Source organism: Passer montanus, unplaced genomic scaffold (genome assembly GCF_014805655.1).
Source record: "Passer montanus isolate IOZ18808 unplaced genomic scaffold, ASM1480565v1 scaffold43, whole genome shotgun sequence".
NCBI classification, from domain to species: domain Eukaryota; kingdom Metazoa; phylum Chordata; class Aves; order Passeriformes; family Passeridae; genus Passer; species Passer montanus.
The window spans coordinates 1,345,674-1,360,061 of NW_024369151.1; the positions used below are offsets into that span (position 1 = coordinate 1,345,674).

The 14,388-nt window shown below is 51.6% G+C and overlaps 1 protein-coding gene across 1 annotated transcript in view; it reads left to right on the top strand.

Annotated features, from left to right (window-relative positions):
• The window catches only part of FKBP15 (FKBP prolyl isomerase family member 15), a 25,519-nt gene extending 12,108 nt beyond the window's left edge, over positions 1 to 13,411 (top strand). The window contains exons 16-29 of the mRNA XM_039720342.1: positions 317 to 426; positions 951 to 1,061; positions 1,688 to 1,782; positions 2,365 to 2,467; positions 5,678 to 5,849; positions 6,638 to 6,774; positions 7,160 to 7,315; positions 7,730 to 7,882; positions 8,179 to 8,271; positions 8,673 to 8,783; positions 9,579 to 9,686; positions 9,872 to 10,620; positions 11,008 to 11,098; positions 11,786 to 13,411. Of these exons, the coding sequence (XP_039576276.1) occupies positions 317 to 426; positions 951 to 1,061; positions 1,688 to 1,782; positions 2,365 to 2,467; positions 5,678 to 5,849; positions 6,638 to 6,774; positions 7,160 to 7,315; positions 7,730 to 7,882; positions 8,179 to 8,271; positions 8,673 to 8,783; positions 9,579 to 9,686; positions 9,872 to 10,620; positions 11,008 to 11,098; positions 11,786 to 11,860 (2,264 nt within the window). The 3' untranslated portion in view covers positions 11,861 to 13,411. The remainder of the gene's footprint in view (positions 1 to 316; positions 427 to 950; positions 1,062 to 1,687; positions 1,783 to 2,364; positions 2,468 to 5,677; positions 5,850 to 6,637; positions 6,775 to 7,159; positions 7,316 to 7,729; positions 7,883 to 8,178; positions 8,272 to 8,672; positions 8,784 to 9,578; positions 9,687 to 9,871; positions 10,621 to 11,007; positions 11,099 to 11,785) is intronic.
• Positions 13,412 to 14,388: the final 977 nt, after the last annotated feature.

Genomic DNA, 14,388 nt, shown 5'->3' on the forward strand with positions numbered 1-14,388 from the left:
AGCCTGTTTTTGCAGTGCAGGTTCAGAAGCTGACCTTCACTGCTGTGGTTTGACTGTGCCTCTGCTTTGATTGTACCTCTGGTGTGTCTGGGGGCTTTGCTCTCGTTGAGCTGAGCTGTCACATGGCTCAAGAATTTCTTGTACTCAGACTTGTCTGTTGAGGTTATTTGGGAAATACCTACATTACTCATTTTCCAAATACCATGTCCTTTTCATTTCTGGGCTTTGCTTGTGGCAGGCTTCATGCTACCCAGCTTTTGCTGTGTCTCTGTGTAGGTGTTTCCCCTTATATAAATCTCTCTTCTTTCCCTCCAAGCTCCTGGAGATGTCACTTCCTTTTTGATGACAGAGGCTCGGCAGCACAACACAGAAATACGACTGGCTGTGAGCAAAGTTGTGGATAAAATGGATCACCTGGCTGCCAAGGTATGGGTAAAATTGATCACCTGGCTGCCAAGGTATGGGTAAAATGGATCACCTGGCTGCCAGGGTGTGGGTAAAATGTAGAATGGATCACCTGGCTGCCAGGGTGTGGGTAAAATGTAAAATGGATCACCTGGCTGCCAGGTGTGGGTAAAATGTAAAATGGATCACCTGGCTGCCCAGGACATTTCTGCTCTCCAGGTGTGCTGAGAGCACTTGGCTCTATTTAAATGCCTGCATTAAGTGATACAGTAAATGAGTAAAATTCCAATATTATCACACCTTCAAGTGGCAACAGTTCAGCTGCTGTGTAAAAACAAAGCTTAGGCCTGGGGAAAGGTGCTGTCTTACTGTCTTGAATATCATGTGATGCACTGTTTGGAGGATTCCCTGCCCTCTGGGAGGTGTCACACTTGATTCAGTGCCTTGATTCTGCTCTGCCTTCAGCTGAGCAGAAGGAACAGTGAAATGCCTCTTTGCACCCATAAATTCATTTCAAATGGCTTAAGAATGGTTTCTCCCTGCAGGTGGAGGAGCTGAAGAAGCAAAGCACTGCCAACAGCTCCCTGCTGCCTGGCATCTCCTCTGTCACTATGGAAGCCTCCATGATCATGAGCAACATCCAGCGCATCATCCAGGTGAGCATGGCCAGCTGCTTCCACTGCCATCAGGAGCTGGGGCTCTCATTATCCCTAATGAGGGCAAATGTCCAGCCACCCATGGCTTCTGGTTTTGTGTGGTCAGAATGAGGATGAGACTTAGAATGATTCCCATCCCTCTTTGCCCCTCCAAAAAGCTCTTCTCAGCATTTTGGGGTTTGGATATTTTCTGAGTCAGAGTTGTGGGTATTTAATGGGCTTTGACTAAAGGTTCACGTGGGAGAAGTTCAGCTTCTCAAGCCATTATGGATTTAACCCCCAGTCTCCAGCAGAGCAATTTCACAGCTGAAGTACCACTTTGTAGAAACAACCTCCTTCTGCTATTCACCATTTAATTTTATGCTTTGAAGCCTTTCTAAGCAGCAGCCTTAAAAACTTGGGGTTTGTAGGTAGAAAAGTCAACCAGACACAGTATTTTCCACAATGTGTTTTGGCAGCCACTGTCCTGTGCCAGGATTCTGCTAAATGAGGCAGGTGCCTTCCTGGGCTGCTCCCACAGAAGGGATGAGCCTCAGCACTGTCCTGCCTCTGTGCAAAACAAAGGTTCAGGAGCTGCTGCAAGGAAATCTGAGTAAGCTGAATATTCATGCTGAGCTGTGCTTTAGGAGAATGAGAGACTGAAGCAGGAGATATTTGAGAAGAGCAGTCGGATTGAGGAGCAGAATGAGAAGATCAGTGAGTTGATTGAACGCAACCAGAGGTAAGGGTTGGGAACCTCGCTGCATTTCCAGACTCTCCAGCTTCCACTTGGGCATAGCTGAGGGGTGTTTGTTAGGAGACAGCCATATTCTGATATTTTGAATTTTTTTTTCCTAAGGTATTAAAAGTGTGGGATTCTTCCCACCCCTTCTCTGCAGGGCTTATCCCCAAAACTCTGGTTTACAGTAAACATGAATGTGTAAAAGGGGAACAAAATCCCTCATGCTGTCTTTGAGCATGCTTGCCCTGTTTCTGGGGGTTACTTCATTTTTGCTGGCTTTTTAGTGAGGTGAAGAAATTGTAGGGGATGTGGTGCCCTCTGTGAAGTTCAGCTGCTACCAAGTTACCAAAACTCTTGGAACAAGAGACATTTTCAGAGAGGTGAAGGACTTATCCCAGCTGATAAAAGCTCTGCTGTGCCAGGCACAGCCCTCCCACCCTGAGATCAGCACATCCTGTCACATTGTCTGGGACTTGTCATGAGTTCAGCAGAGAGCTGCTGTGCTTTGGAAAATCACCTTTTCTGTGTGAGCCCTTGGCTCCAAGGTTTCCAGGAATGCCCACAGAGTCTCCCTGTTCACAGGTATGTGGAGCAGAGTAACCTGCTGATGGAGCAGAGGAACCACTCCCTGCAGACAACAAATGAGAGCACGCAGGCAAGAGTGTTGCATGCAGAGCAGGAGAAGGTAACAGTGGCATGAACAAAGCCAGGGGTGTTGCATTAAAACAAGCTGAAGCCTTCTTAGTCACGGCAGTTTTCTTAGAAGGCAACTGCAGTTTTGAACTTTGTTTTGAAAAAAAAAATTGATTTTGATGGCTTCTGTAACCAAAGCATCACAGAGATAAAACCATTTCGTGCTGTCATAACTTTAATATTGTTGCCTTGTAGGGGAGTGTCTGTTTTATTGTTAACTGTGTAGGCACATGGCCAATCTGTTGAGGAATTGTGTATCACAGGGCTTTTGAGTTGGAAATACTTCAGTTATTTAGTTGCACTGATAGTTCCAGAAGAGTTTTATTCCTTTTATATAACTGACATGGAGTGATTATAGATACAAGAAAAAATATGTTTCCTACTGGAGTTTCTTCATTGCATTTTTATGATTTTTTTTTAATGCTAATCAGAAGCTGTTTGTTTCACCCAGTAACACAATGTGCTTTTATGACAGGAGCTGTTGGGAAATAGCTTTTAAACCAGTGAAATGCATTTCTGCATGGCTGCATACCCTGAACCATCCCTGTAGGCCAGCCTAGCCCAGGAGTGCTGCTCTGGCTCTGCCATTGCATGGTGCCTGCTCTGCTTTCCCAAGCACTTCTTAAACTGCACCAAGTCCAGTCTTGCTCTGTGCTCTCCTGCTGAGCTGTCTCTCCATTTCAGATGTGAGGTGACAAATGTTTCCTCTGTGTGAGAACCACAGCTTGGTGCACCTAAAGCTGACCAGAACTGCAGCTTTCGGTGGTGAGCAGCAGAGCAGGGAAGGGCTGAGAGCAGCAGGGAAGGGGCTGCTTTTCCACCCCAGCCCAGGCTGCACACCCACCCTGTGTAGGAGTGGGAGAGATTCTAACCAGGAATAAGTCAGACTGAAATAATAATTAAATTCCCTCCTCAGTGAGGACAGCATCCTGCTGGTACAATAAAACTTGGGGAGGAGTCATCTTTTGGCAGTAGAAGATCCTCAGGAGTCTTTTGGGCCTCATCTTCAGCAGGATCCCCCTGACTAAGCAGCCCCTGCCCAGGGATGGTGTTACATGAACAGGCTTCAGGCCAGACCAGGAAAGCCCTTCCTGGCACTGGGAGATTCCCCTGGTTCTGTGGGAGTATTGACTGTAAATATGAGGGCTGGTATTCCTTTGTCTTACCCAGCTTGCCCTGGGACTGCAGTTACTGAATCCTAAGGAAGAGGATTGATTGGAAGCTGTTTATCCATTGTTTACACACAAATTTATTCACCATTTATTTGGTTGTACCCAGGGTCACTGAGGTGTTGGTTGCTCACTGCTTTAGGTTGTGGATCCTTGGCCCTGGCAGAGCAAGTCACAGCTTTAGGTGAAGGCTTGTGAACCATAAGTAATCCTCCACCTCTGCAGTGCAGGTCACAGCCAGGAGTGCTCCCAGCTCTGGAGTGTGACATACCCTACCCTAAGGATACCTTTAGTGTCTTTCTTTTTACATCAGGCTTCACTCCCTTTTCTGTTTAAGCTTTTACAGTCCTTGGAATAATTTGAAGGCTTCTCTGGCATGCCTTAGGCTCCTGTTATGAAGCATTTTGCTTTTCTGCTGATGAATGCCTCTGCCTTTCAAGTTATGTTCTTAACCCTTGCTGTTTCCTGTCGCTGCTTTCTCTTCCCAGCACATGCTGCCAGTGGATCGGGGCTGGGACCAGGTGAGGCAGTGTCTGCTGACTGTGTAGGTGCTGGATGGTTGTGCCCTAGGAAGTGCCAGCCCAGCTTCCTCTTGAACTAGACACTGATTGGCATGAAAAGAATTGTCTCAGAGCTTGAATGAGCACAGATCCCTCACTGGAAAAGGGCTTTAGAGCTGGCAGTGTCTTCCCACTGGCCCCCTCTTTCTTGGGGAGCCCTTTCCAAAGTTTTTCTCACATTGCTGCTTGTTCCACTCCCCATGGGAGAACAGGACCACTGGCAGAGCAGGTACAGCTCACCCAGGATTCCTGGTGCCTGCAAGCTGGAGGCTGGAGCTGAGCTGTGGACATGAAGCATCCTCTGTAGAGACTTTTGTCTAGTAACACTTCCTGCCACAGGGTCTCCTAATTTTGTTTTCTTCATTTGCCATTAAAGACAGAGGCAAAGCTTAAAATAACCTTTAGATGTCTTTAGCTGTGCCATGGGGTTTGGTTTTAGCATGCCAGGAGTCAGTGTAGCAGTGGGACATTTATGGAAGCACGGGAGGAAAGCAGATCTGGTGTTGGCCACTCTCTGAAATGCTGCCTCCTCTTTAAAATGAGTGGTGTGGTATCCCAGCCCTCCAGGTCAGCACATCCCCATCATCACCATGGTTGGAGCAATTTAGCTCACAGCTCTTCTGTGCCAGAAGGTGTTGGTCCTCGTGTGGAGGGAATTCTCTTAGGGAGATAAAGCAGAGAGAAAATCCTGTTCTCCTGACCTTACCTGTTTCAAGAGTGTGAAAAAACTGTTGGGAATCTCAAAATAGGCAGAGGTGTGGAAGCTGTTTAGGGATTCCCTGTGCAAATTCTGTCTTTGCAGAGCATCCTCTGAAGTTTGTGTGTCACTCAGCAAGATTGGGAATGGGACTTTGTGTCTGTCTTGATGCCTTGAGCCCCTGCTAACATTGTTTACAAGTTGTCTAACAAGCTGTGCCAGTGCCTGGTTTTGGGTGAATCACTGACTCTCTGCAATCCTAAATCTGAACAGGTCCCCAGATGACTGAGAGCTGTGCTGGGAAAGGCCAGCCTTGCCATGGGCAGCCAAGGTGCCCTCGTGCTGTGTGCTCTGGGGACAGGGTGCTCTCCTGGCTGGGACCAGCCTGTGTTTAAGTGGCTCTTCAGTGATTTGTAAACTTATGGAAGACAATTAGATGTCGAAGCCCAGGCTTTTTACTCAATGAGATGTTTTCATAGCCTGAAAACTGAGCAGAGTCACCAGGCACTGGTACCAGGATTAAACATATTTAACCTTTTCAGGAAAACTCACTGGGTTGAACTGATGTGGTGATGAGGTTCTTGGTGGCCTCGTGCAGCCTTCTAATCAGTCTGGACAAAACTGACATGGCAAAAAAGTCACTGTTGCCTCCTCACTCTGGAAATGTCTTCCCTGATAAGGTCTCCAGCCCTTTTCCAGCTCTTCCTGAGAGAACAGTTCTGCTGCTTCCTCATAATCCCTTCCTCCCCTTTCCCCTGCTCCATTTTGTGCTCCAGGCCAAAGTTGCAGAGGAGCTGGCAGCTGCCACAGCCCAGGTTTCCCAGCTGCAGCTGGAGCTCACTGCCCACCAGAAGAAGGAGATGGACCTGAGGAAGCAGCTCTCCTGTGCTGTGCAGGATGCAGAGAGACAGGAAGCACAGCTCAACAAGCTGCAGGCACAGGTGGCAGGTGAGAGCTCCTTCATGGCTCTTTTCTTTGGTAAGCTGTAGTTTTTTCCTGTGTTCTGGGGCATCTTCCTGCTTTCCCTGGGATCAGTCACAGGGGATGGAAGGGTATGGGTGCACTGAAATACCTGAGGGATGTGCATCCTTGTCACCACTGAAGGCAAAGTGGGACACTCAACAAACAAAATCATCCTGTTACAGGAATGCCTTTTGTAGAACAATCTCTTGGCTTTTCTGTCCAACATCCTGTAGAGCAGCCAGAGATGTTCCAGTGGAAGTTGAGATAAACCTGAGGTGTTCATTCATTCCTCTGTGCTGGGCTCTGCTGTGGCCCCACTGGGCCCCACATGATGAGAAGGACATGGAGAGGCTGGAGCAATTCCAGGGAAGGGGCTGGAGCCCTGGGAGAGGCTGGGGGAGCTGGAAAGGGGCTCAGCCTGGAGCAAAGGAGGCTCAGGAGGGACCTTGTGGCTCTGCACAACTCCTGACAGGAGGGGACAGCTGGGGGGTCAGGCTGTGCTCCCAGGGAACAGGGACAGGAGGAGAGGGAATGGCTCAGGCTGGGCCAGTGGGAATTTAGGCTGGCTATTGGGGAAAATGTCTTCACAGAAATGGTTGCAAAGCACTGGAACAGGCTGCTCTTGATGAATTCTAGTCCCCACTGCAGGCACCAGTGGAGTTATTAACTGCACTTTGCAGGAAACTATTCCTCCCCATCAGCCCCCAAAATGTGCTCCCCTGCAGTGGGAGTTGCACCCAGACTCACAGGGAAATGTGGGGCTTTGTTTGCAGAGCTGCAGGAAGCCTCTCAGGACACTCAGAGCAGGTTCAAGGCTGAGAAGCAGAGCCGCAAACAGCTGGATATGAAGATTGCAGCACTGGAGGAAGAGCTGACAGACCTGAGGGTGGAAAAGGAGACTCTGGAAAAGGTATGTCCAGTGCCAGCAACATAGTTTCACTGGTTCACTGAAGGTTAACCCAAATACCAAAGCTTCTTGCTTTTAAATATGTAAGTTAAGTAAATCTTGACTCATCTGCAGGCTGGTGGATCCTTTGTGCTTATGTTTATTCATTATTATTCATTTATTGTTTATAATTATTCATTATTATTTAATGATTTTTCTTATTTCTAAATTTATTTTTAATTTATTTCTTTAATGTCTTACCCAGTAATGCATCAACCTTCCTTCCCTCTGAGGTAGCCTCAGCTTGATTTCAAGTGATGGAGTTCCCTGCCCGAAGAAACTCCTACCTGAAGGAAAAAAGCTGCTTTGGTGCAGCCTGGCCTATTCTGTGTCATGTTCTGCGTTGCAGAATCTTGCAGAGAGGAAGAAGAAATCCCTGTCAGAGAGAGCCCAGGCAGAGGAGGAGATGGAGGAAGTTCGCAGGTCGTACCAGCAGGAGCTGGACAAGCTCCGGCAGCTCCTGAAAAAGGCCCGGACCTCGACTGACCAGGCAGCAGCAGAGCAGGTGGGGACCCAGGGGAGCTGCTGCTCCACGTCTGGGGGGCTTGTGGGAGCCTACAGGTAGGAAATAATGTGAAAATGCTCAGCTAGGGGAAGAATGAAAGCATTACCTGCTTGAATTCATGGGTTAGTGTCAAACTGGGCAAAGGAAAGGCACCAAACTGAGGGTGAGGTAGAGAGAAGAATGTGGGACTTGTGAGGAGTGAAAGGTTGTTCAGAAATATGCCAAAATATCCAAAATCTCAGCCAGATCATCTGGCCAGCCTGGGGGTTTGTGGCTGGAGCTGAAGTGAGAGGTGTGGGTAGGAGCTGGTGGCAGCACTCTGGCTGTGGGTGTCCAGCCCTGGGCTTTCACCTGCTGTGCAAACCCAGATCTGTGTGTGTGTGTTCCTGATGGTGTCTCTTGTGCCATGGGCAGCTGTCAGTGATCCAGGCAGAGCTGGAGTCCCAGTGTGAAGCCAAGTGTGAGCGTGCCCTGGCCTCAGCCAAGGAGCAGCACGCGCGGCAGTGCCAGGAGCTGTGTGAGCAGAGGGACTCCCTGCAGCACCAGGTGGCCCAGCTGGAGGAGAAGGTAAAGAGCTGTTCTTCATTGTTCTAAACACCAGCAGCTGTAACCAACAGTCTTCTCCCACCTAACTGGGGCTTGACTTTCTGACTTCTTGCCTGTTGTGGAGCTTGATCTTGGCCATCTGCAGGTGCAGGTGTTCTGTTGGGTTGGGTTTATGATGGAGGAGGGAGAGCCAAGGTGCTGATAGTGCTGAACTGCAGCAACAGCTACAACTTCCACTTACCTGCACTGTCCTGAGTGGCTGTTTGGAGTGGGTGACACTGCCAGGGGCTGTACCTGCTCTGCTTCTTGTGTTTCAGCTCACAGCTCTCAAACACTCGAAAAAAGCAGAGGAGCAAAAATTGTCTGAGGCTCAGCAGCGTTTGGAGGAGCTGGAGCCTATCCAAGAGAAGGTAAAGGAATAACAGCAGCTGGATGGGAACTGGAGTGCAGGGAACACCAACCTCAGGCTAGTCCAGAATAACAAGGATGGGAGTTCCAGAATATGGTGGGGAAGGGATAATTTCATGTGGTTTCCAGCAAACCAGAGCAGGTCCAATAATGAGACCCAGCCTTCATCTCACTGGGATCTCAGTGATGCTGCACCCACCTGCTCTTGGTGGCACTTGAGGAGCTGATGACACAATTGTCACTCTCCAAGGCTGGCTTGGCTGTCCTTATTTTGGTGCTGTTGCTTTCAGCAGAGTCTTTTGTGACATGCTTAAAGCCCCACTCAGAGTCAGTGCCTCACCAAAGCCCTCGAGCTGGGGCTGTGGTGTGAGGAGCAGCTCTGAGGGTGGCTTTCCCTTGGCAGTACTCAGCCCTGCAGGCAGACGTGGGGGTGCTGAGGGCTCGCTACGAGGAACGGATCCGAGAGCTGCAGAAGGACCAGGGTGGATCTTCCCCTGCAGACTACGCTGAGCAAGTGAGCTTGACCCTCCAGTACTTCTCCTTCCTGAGCAAACAGATCTACCTTGAGTTATTTCTCTTTGAACTGACAGTAGAAGGAAAAACATCATTTTCTCCACAGAGAACTGTGCTTGTAGTAACTGTCCACAGAGGAAGAAGGGATGGGATCTTCTCCTAGAGTCATGGTCACACAGAATGGTTTGGGTTGAAAGAGACCTTAATGCTCATCAATTCCATCCCTCCCATGGGCAGGGACACCTCCCACTGTCCCAGGCTGCTCCCAGCCCTGTCCAGCCTGGCCTTGGGCACTGCCAGGGATCCAGGGGCAGCCACAGCTGCTCTGGGCACCCTGTGCCAGGGCCTGCCCACCCTGCCAGGGAACAATTCCTGCCCAATATCCCATCCATCCCTGTCCTCTGGCAGTGGGAGCCATTCCCTGTGTCCTGTTATTCCATCCCCTGTAAAGAGCCTCACTCCATCTTCCTGCTGCCCACTTTGTTGCCTGACTTTTATTTCTTCTTGTTTGAGGTTTAAAAAGATTTAGATTTAAAAACTAAAATAAGAAAGAAGTGCCAGTCTGCCTTGGCTTTGTGCAGCCTGCCTCATTTTGGGGGGATAAATTTGGGTCACATAGAGTGGCTCTGAGTTAAGGTGGCCTGATGTGGTGAGGATTTCTGGTTTGGAAAGTAGATTATTTGAAAAACCACCTGTGTGTGTTTGGATTTATTGTTCCTTCCCTTGGAGAAGTGCCTGGTGTTGAGTGCAGTGCTTCACATGCTAATGAATTGTCTCCTGTCATGCTGTTTTGCAGGTAAAGAAGATTATGAATGGTGTATTTCAGTCTCTTCGGGGTGAATTTGAGCTGGATGAGATGTACAGTGGCAGGACAGTCCTGGGGCTTGTCATGAACACTATCAAGGTATGGCAGTGGTGAGAGGAGAGAGAGCCTTGGGCTGAAACCTCAAATCTGTGCTGAGAGATTGAAATAACTGAAGGAGAATTTGTTGTGGGTGGCAGAGCAGCCTGGTAGGAGGAGGTGCTACAGGGACCTGTGATGGTTTGTATTTAGGGTGCAACTTGTGTTCTCTCCACTCCCTTTTCCAGACTGTGACACTGCAGCTGCTCGACAGGCAGCAGGAGAAACCAGAGCATGGCAGTGGAAGTGAGGAATCTGGCACAGGAGCAGGGAGACAGGAGGGATCACCTGGAGCAAAGACTGAGCACAGAGAGCCCCTGCAGCACAGCTCAGCACAGAGCACTGCACCCCCAGCTGATCCTGGGGAGGCAACCAGAGGCTCCCTGCAGTCTGAGCAGCAAGGCCAGGCTGCTCCTCACCCTGCTGGGCCCACAGCTCCTGGGGAGGAGCAGGAGACACAGAGCAGTGGGGCAGCAAAAGAAGAGAAGGTTCAGGAGGAGCATCTCCCTCCCACAGCTGATTCCAGCCTGGATGCTGAGAAGGAGCCTGTGCTTGCAGGGCAGCCTGTGCCTGGCCTGGAGCAGAGGCTGGACAGTGTTCCCGTTGGGAAGGCTGACCCAGAACAGGATCCCTCTGCAGTGTCTCTGCAGGCAGCAGCTGCAGAGCCTTCTGTGCCAGGAGCCAAGCCAGGAGAGGGGCATGAGGCAGCACCTCCAGCACGTCCAGCTGTGGAGCAGAAGGCAGAGGAGGCTGGGGGAGGTTTAGAGCCTCCTCCCTTAAATGGGGAGGAGGGGAGTGGCACAGAGCTGTGGGATGAAGCTGCCTCTGAGCAGGAACCTGCCTCAGTGTCCAGCAGAGCAGAGCCAGGCTCAGCTGTCCTGGGAGAAGCTCCAGGATCACAGGAACTGGGCTCCAGCCCCAGGCACACAGATTCCAGGTGAGGGGTGGTGCTGGGGTCAGCTGGGGCTGGGACAGCTGTCCAGGTGTGCAGGACAGCGTGGCTGGGGGCTGCAGCCCCTTCATGGTGCTGGCACTGGGTGGCACCAGCCAGGAGCTGGCACAGACCAGGCTGCCCAGGGCACATTCCACTGGGAGCAGCCCCAAGCAGCCTCATGTCTGCTGGAGGCAGTGGAGAACATTGCCAGGGGGGTGTGCAGTTCCTGTGCAGTGATCCTGCCAGGTCCCAGAACTGCCCTGCACTGCTGAGCAGTACCTGCCACAAAGGCTTCCCTTGGTGAAGAGGCTTTGCCATCTCAGTAACAGAACTTGTAAAAGCAAATCCCATCCTCTGAGAGCCAGCTGCTCATTCTTTATCTCCTTACAGCCTCTTTGAGGATGACAACTTCTTTGAAACAGCATCTCCTAAACCACTGAAGCCTCAAGTTCCCTCAGAAGAGGAGGATGAGGAGGAGGTGGTATGTATTTGGGTGTTTGGTATTTGGGTGTTTGCTCTGAGTGAGGCATGGTCTGTAGCTTGTCTGTAACATCCTCCCTGTGGCAGTGGGGGCCTGGCTGAGCTCAGGGCTCCCCATCCATTCCCTGTGTAAATCAGGAGTGTCTGGGGTTGGTGACTGAGCTGGGAGGGGCTGGCTTGGCTGAGGGAGTGGTGACAGATTCCTGCTGCCATGAAATCAGTGGGACTTGCCAGGTTAATTGAAGGGTTTTAGTGTTTGGCCCCTCTCCAGTCCCTTTTAGCCCATAAGCAGCTCCTGGAATCATGGAACCACAGAATCCTTAAGGTTGCAAAAGACCTTTAAAACCATCAAGTCCAGCCATCCATGTAGCATCATTCACCATTGAACCATGTCCTCAAGTACCACATCCACCCACTTTTTGAACACTGCCAGGGATGGTGACTCCACACTGCCCTGAGCAGCCTGTGCCAATGCTTTACATTCCTTCCCATTGAGAATTTCTTCCTGCTATCTAATCTAAACCTAATCTAAACTGCAAACCATCACATGAGAAATAAAAACTTGGGTAATGAGGCTTCTCGTTCCCAGCTCCTGAAAGCTGGCAGGGATTCCAGAGCAGTTTGTGTGGTGATTAGGAAATGCCAGAAGCTGCTGGGGCTGACCAGTTTCCCCTGGTGTGGCTTGCAGAGCATGAAGGGCCGCCCGCCTCCCGCGCCGCTCTTCGGTGACGATGATGATGATGACCTGGACTGGCTGGGATGAAGATGTGGCTGCTGAGCCCTCTCCTCTGGGCATGGCCTCTTCCTGTGCTCTGAGCCCTTGATGAGCTGCCCACGTGGGACATTGGGAAGGGCCAGGGGCTTCCCAGCTTTTGTCCTGCAGCTGGATGGGGGCTGGCAGTGGGGGGCTCTTCCTGCTCTTGTGGGTGCTCAGCCCCATCACTCTGAGCTGCCAAACACCCTGGGCTTGGGATGAGTGCAGGAGCCACCCACTGTCCCCCTCCCCTGAGCCCTGGATTCATTAATCTCAAACTTTATGCAAATAGGAACTTGAAGAGCTTCAGCAGAGCAAGTCTGGTGGGACCCTGCTGTGGCAATGCCCTGTTAAAAAATCAGACTAAAATCTCCTTCCCCAGTGATGACGTCCTTGGAACATTTCTCAGTCCCCAGGTGGCTCCCAGGGACCCTGCACCCTGTCCCCACTGTGTCTGAGCCGTGTGCCACTGGAGGTTCCCCCAGGAATCCCAGTCAGGTGTTTCTTGGGAACCCCTGGCTCTGCACAAGCAGCCTGGGGAGCCCTGGGGGCTGAGCTGGTTCAGGTGGGCACTGGCTCAGCTGTGGCACATGTGCTGCTGGCCCCTGGAGCTCTGGTAAAGCAGGGCCTGAGCAGCTGTGCTGGCACAGGGAGCACAGTCCCTGCTGTGTGTTAGTCAGACTCAGGCAGCTCCTCTCCTGTGCCCAGAGCTGAGGTGGCTTTTGCTGGCTGTGTTTCCCTGTGGGAGCAGCAGCTCTGGGATGTGCTGTGTTTGGTAGCTCCTTCCCCCCAGCCCAGCCCCTCTCCCGTGCCTTTGGCTCTGCTGCTGTTGACGTGTGCCCATCCCAGCAGCAGTCAGACCGTACAGAGGGGTGGGACACAAGGCCCAGCCTGGGCTGGGCAGTCTGGGGTGTCACCCTGCACTCTGAGGGGACCACAAAGGAAAAGGAGTGAGGACAGAGCTGGGCAAACAGCCTGGGGCTCTCACAGCACTTTTATTCTCCACTCATGGGCACTAACACAACTTCACCCCAGAAGTCTTTTAAACAAATTTCATAAAATGAATGGACTTAAACTAATTCTGCTAATTCTATGGTTTCGTTTCTACACCTGCCTTTACAGTCTCTCTAAAGGCAGGTGTAGAATTAGATCTCTGTCCTCTTAAAGGTGATTTCTTGGGAGAAAAATACCCAAAAGAGCACTGGGTGTTGCTGTTGGGGTGTGGCGGGTCCCTGTGCCCCACCTCAGTTCCACAAATTGCTGAATGCAGCTGAAATTGGGACAGAGACCAAAGCCTGTGCCAGCCCCCCTGCTGCCATGCAGGGTGACCTGAGCTGGGCATCACTCAGTGCTCAATATGAGGGTGTTTGAAACTGGATTTTGGGGGTGCTTGTGCTGCTCTGAGTGTCCCTGCTGTGGCATCTGGGCCCGTCCCTGCAGTGTCCCAGGAGCGATCATTGCTCATACTAACAACTTCCACTTCTCCTTCCCCATTACAGATAGACACCCTGAGGCATTTACATTTCACTTCTTGGAAAATAAAGTGCAATTAAACCTGGATTTTTTGCTTGCAGTGGCTTTACTTTAGTCTGGCTTCATCTGTCACCTGAAAACTGATTTTGCTCTGCCTGAAATTGGGAATAATTTGCTCTAGAAGCTGTTCTTGTCTGTTTTTGTTGTTGGTGCTCTCTCGTGGGAAAGGAGAGAAGGTTGCTTTGTGCTGTGGCTCCTTGGGCTCTCCCCCTGGCCTGGGTTCGTGTGAGAAGCTGCAGCACAAAGAACCGTGATGCTCACAGAGGGCACTTGCCTGGTTCCCCTCAGCTTTTAGGGGAGGGAATCTTGGGCATCTCCAGGGCTTTGCAGAGCCAGCCCCTCCTGAGCTGCTCTGGGGCTGCAGGATCGTTCAGCTCCACTGTGCCTGGGAGCCCTGAGCAGGCATTGTGGTGCAAGAGTTGGGATTGAAACATTGAAACTTGTTGTCCATCCGTCTGTCTGTCCCCCCCCATTCAGGCCCCACAACCCCTTCCCCACCCCGGCCTGGACTCGTTGTCGTCCATCCGTCTGTCTGTCCCCCCCCCATTCAGGCCCCACAACCCCTTCCCCACCCCGGCCTGGACTCGGGATCTGAATTAACGCTGTCTGTGCCTGCGGTGCCGGGAGGTGAAGCGGGGAGCTCTGGGCTCCGGGGGCAGAGGGGACGATGCCGCCTCAGGGGCTGTGCTGGGGTAACCCCAATCCCGGGGCTGAGTTCTGCCCGGGGTGGGAGAACCGCGGAGAAATGCTGAGGATGTGCCCGAGGGGGTTGCTGGGGGCCGGGAAGGAGGGGATCCCCTGCTCCATCCTGGTGCCTGCTCTGCCTGCCGAGGCTCAGGGGCTCACAGAAGGACTCCGGACGCGGTGCTGGACCCATGGCCGGCTTTAATGTCTGGCGTCTCTGAGGGGCCGAGCCCGTCCCCGGCTGCCTCCTCCCTCTGCGGGCGCCGCGCCGGGCTCTCTCCTCCCGGCCAAGGGGCTGGGGTCTCCTGGGAGCAGCTTCG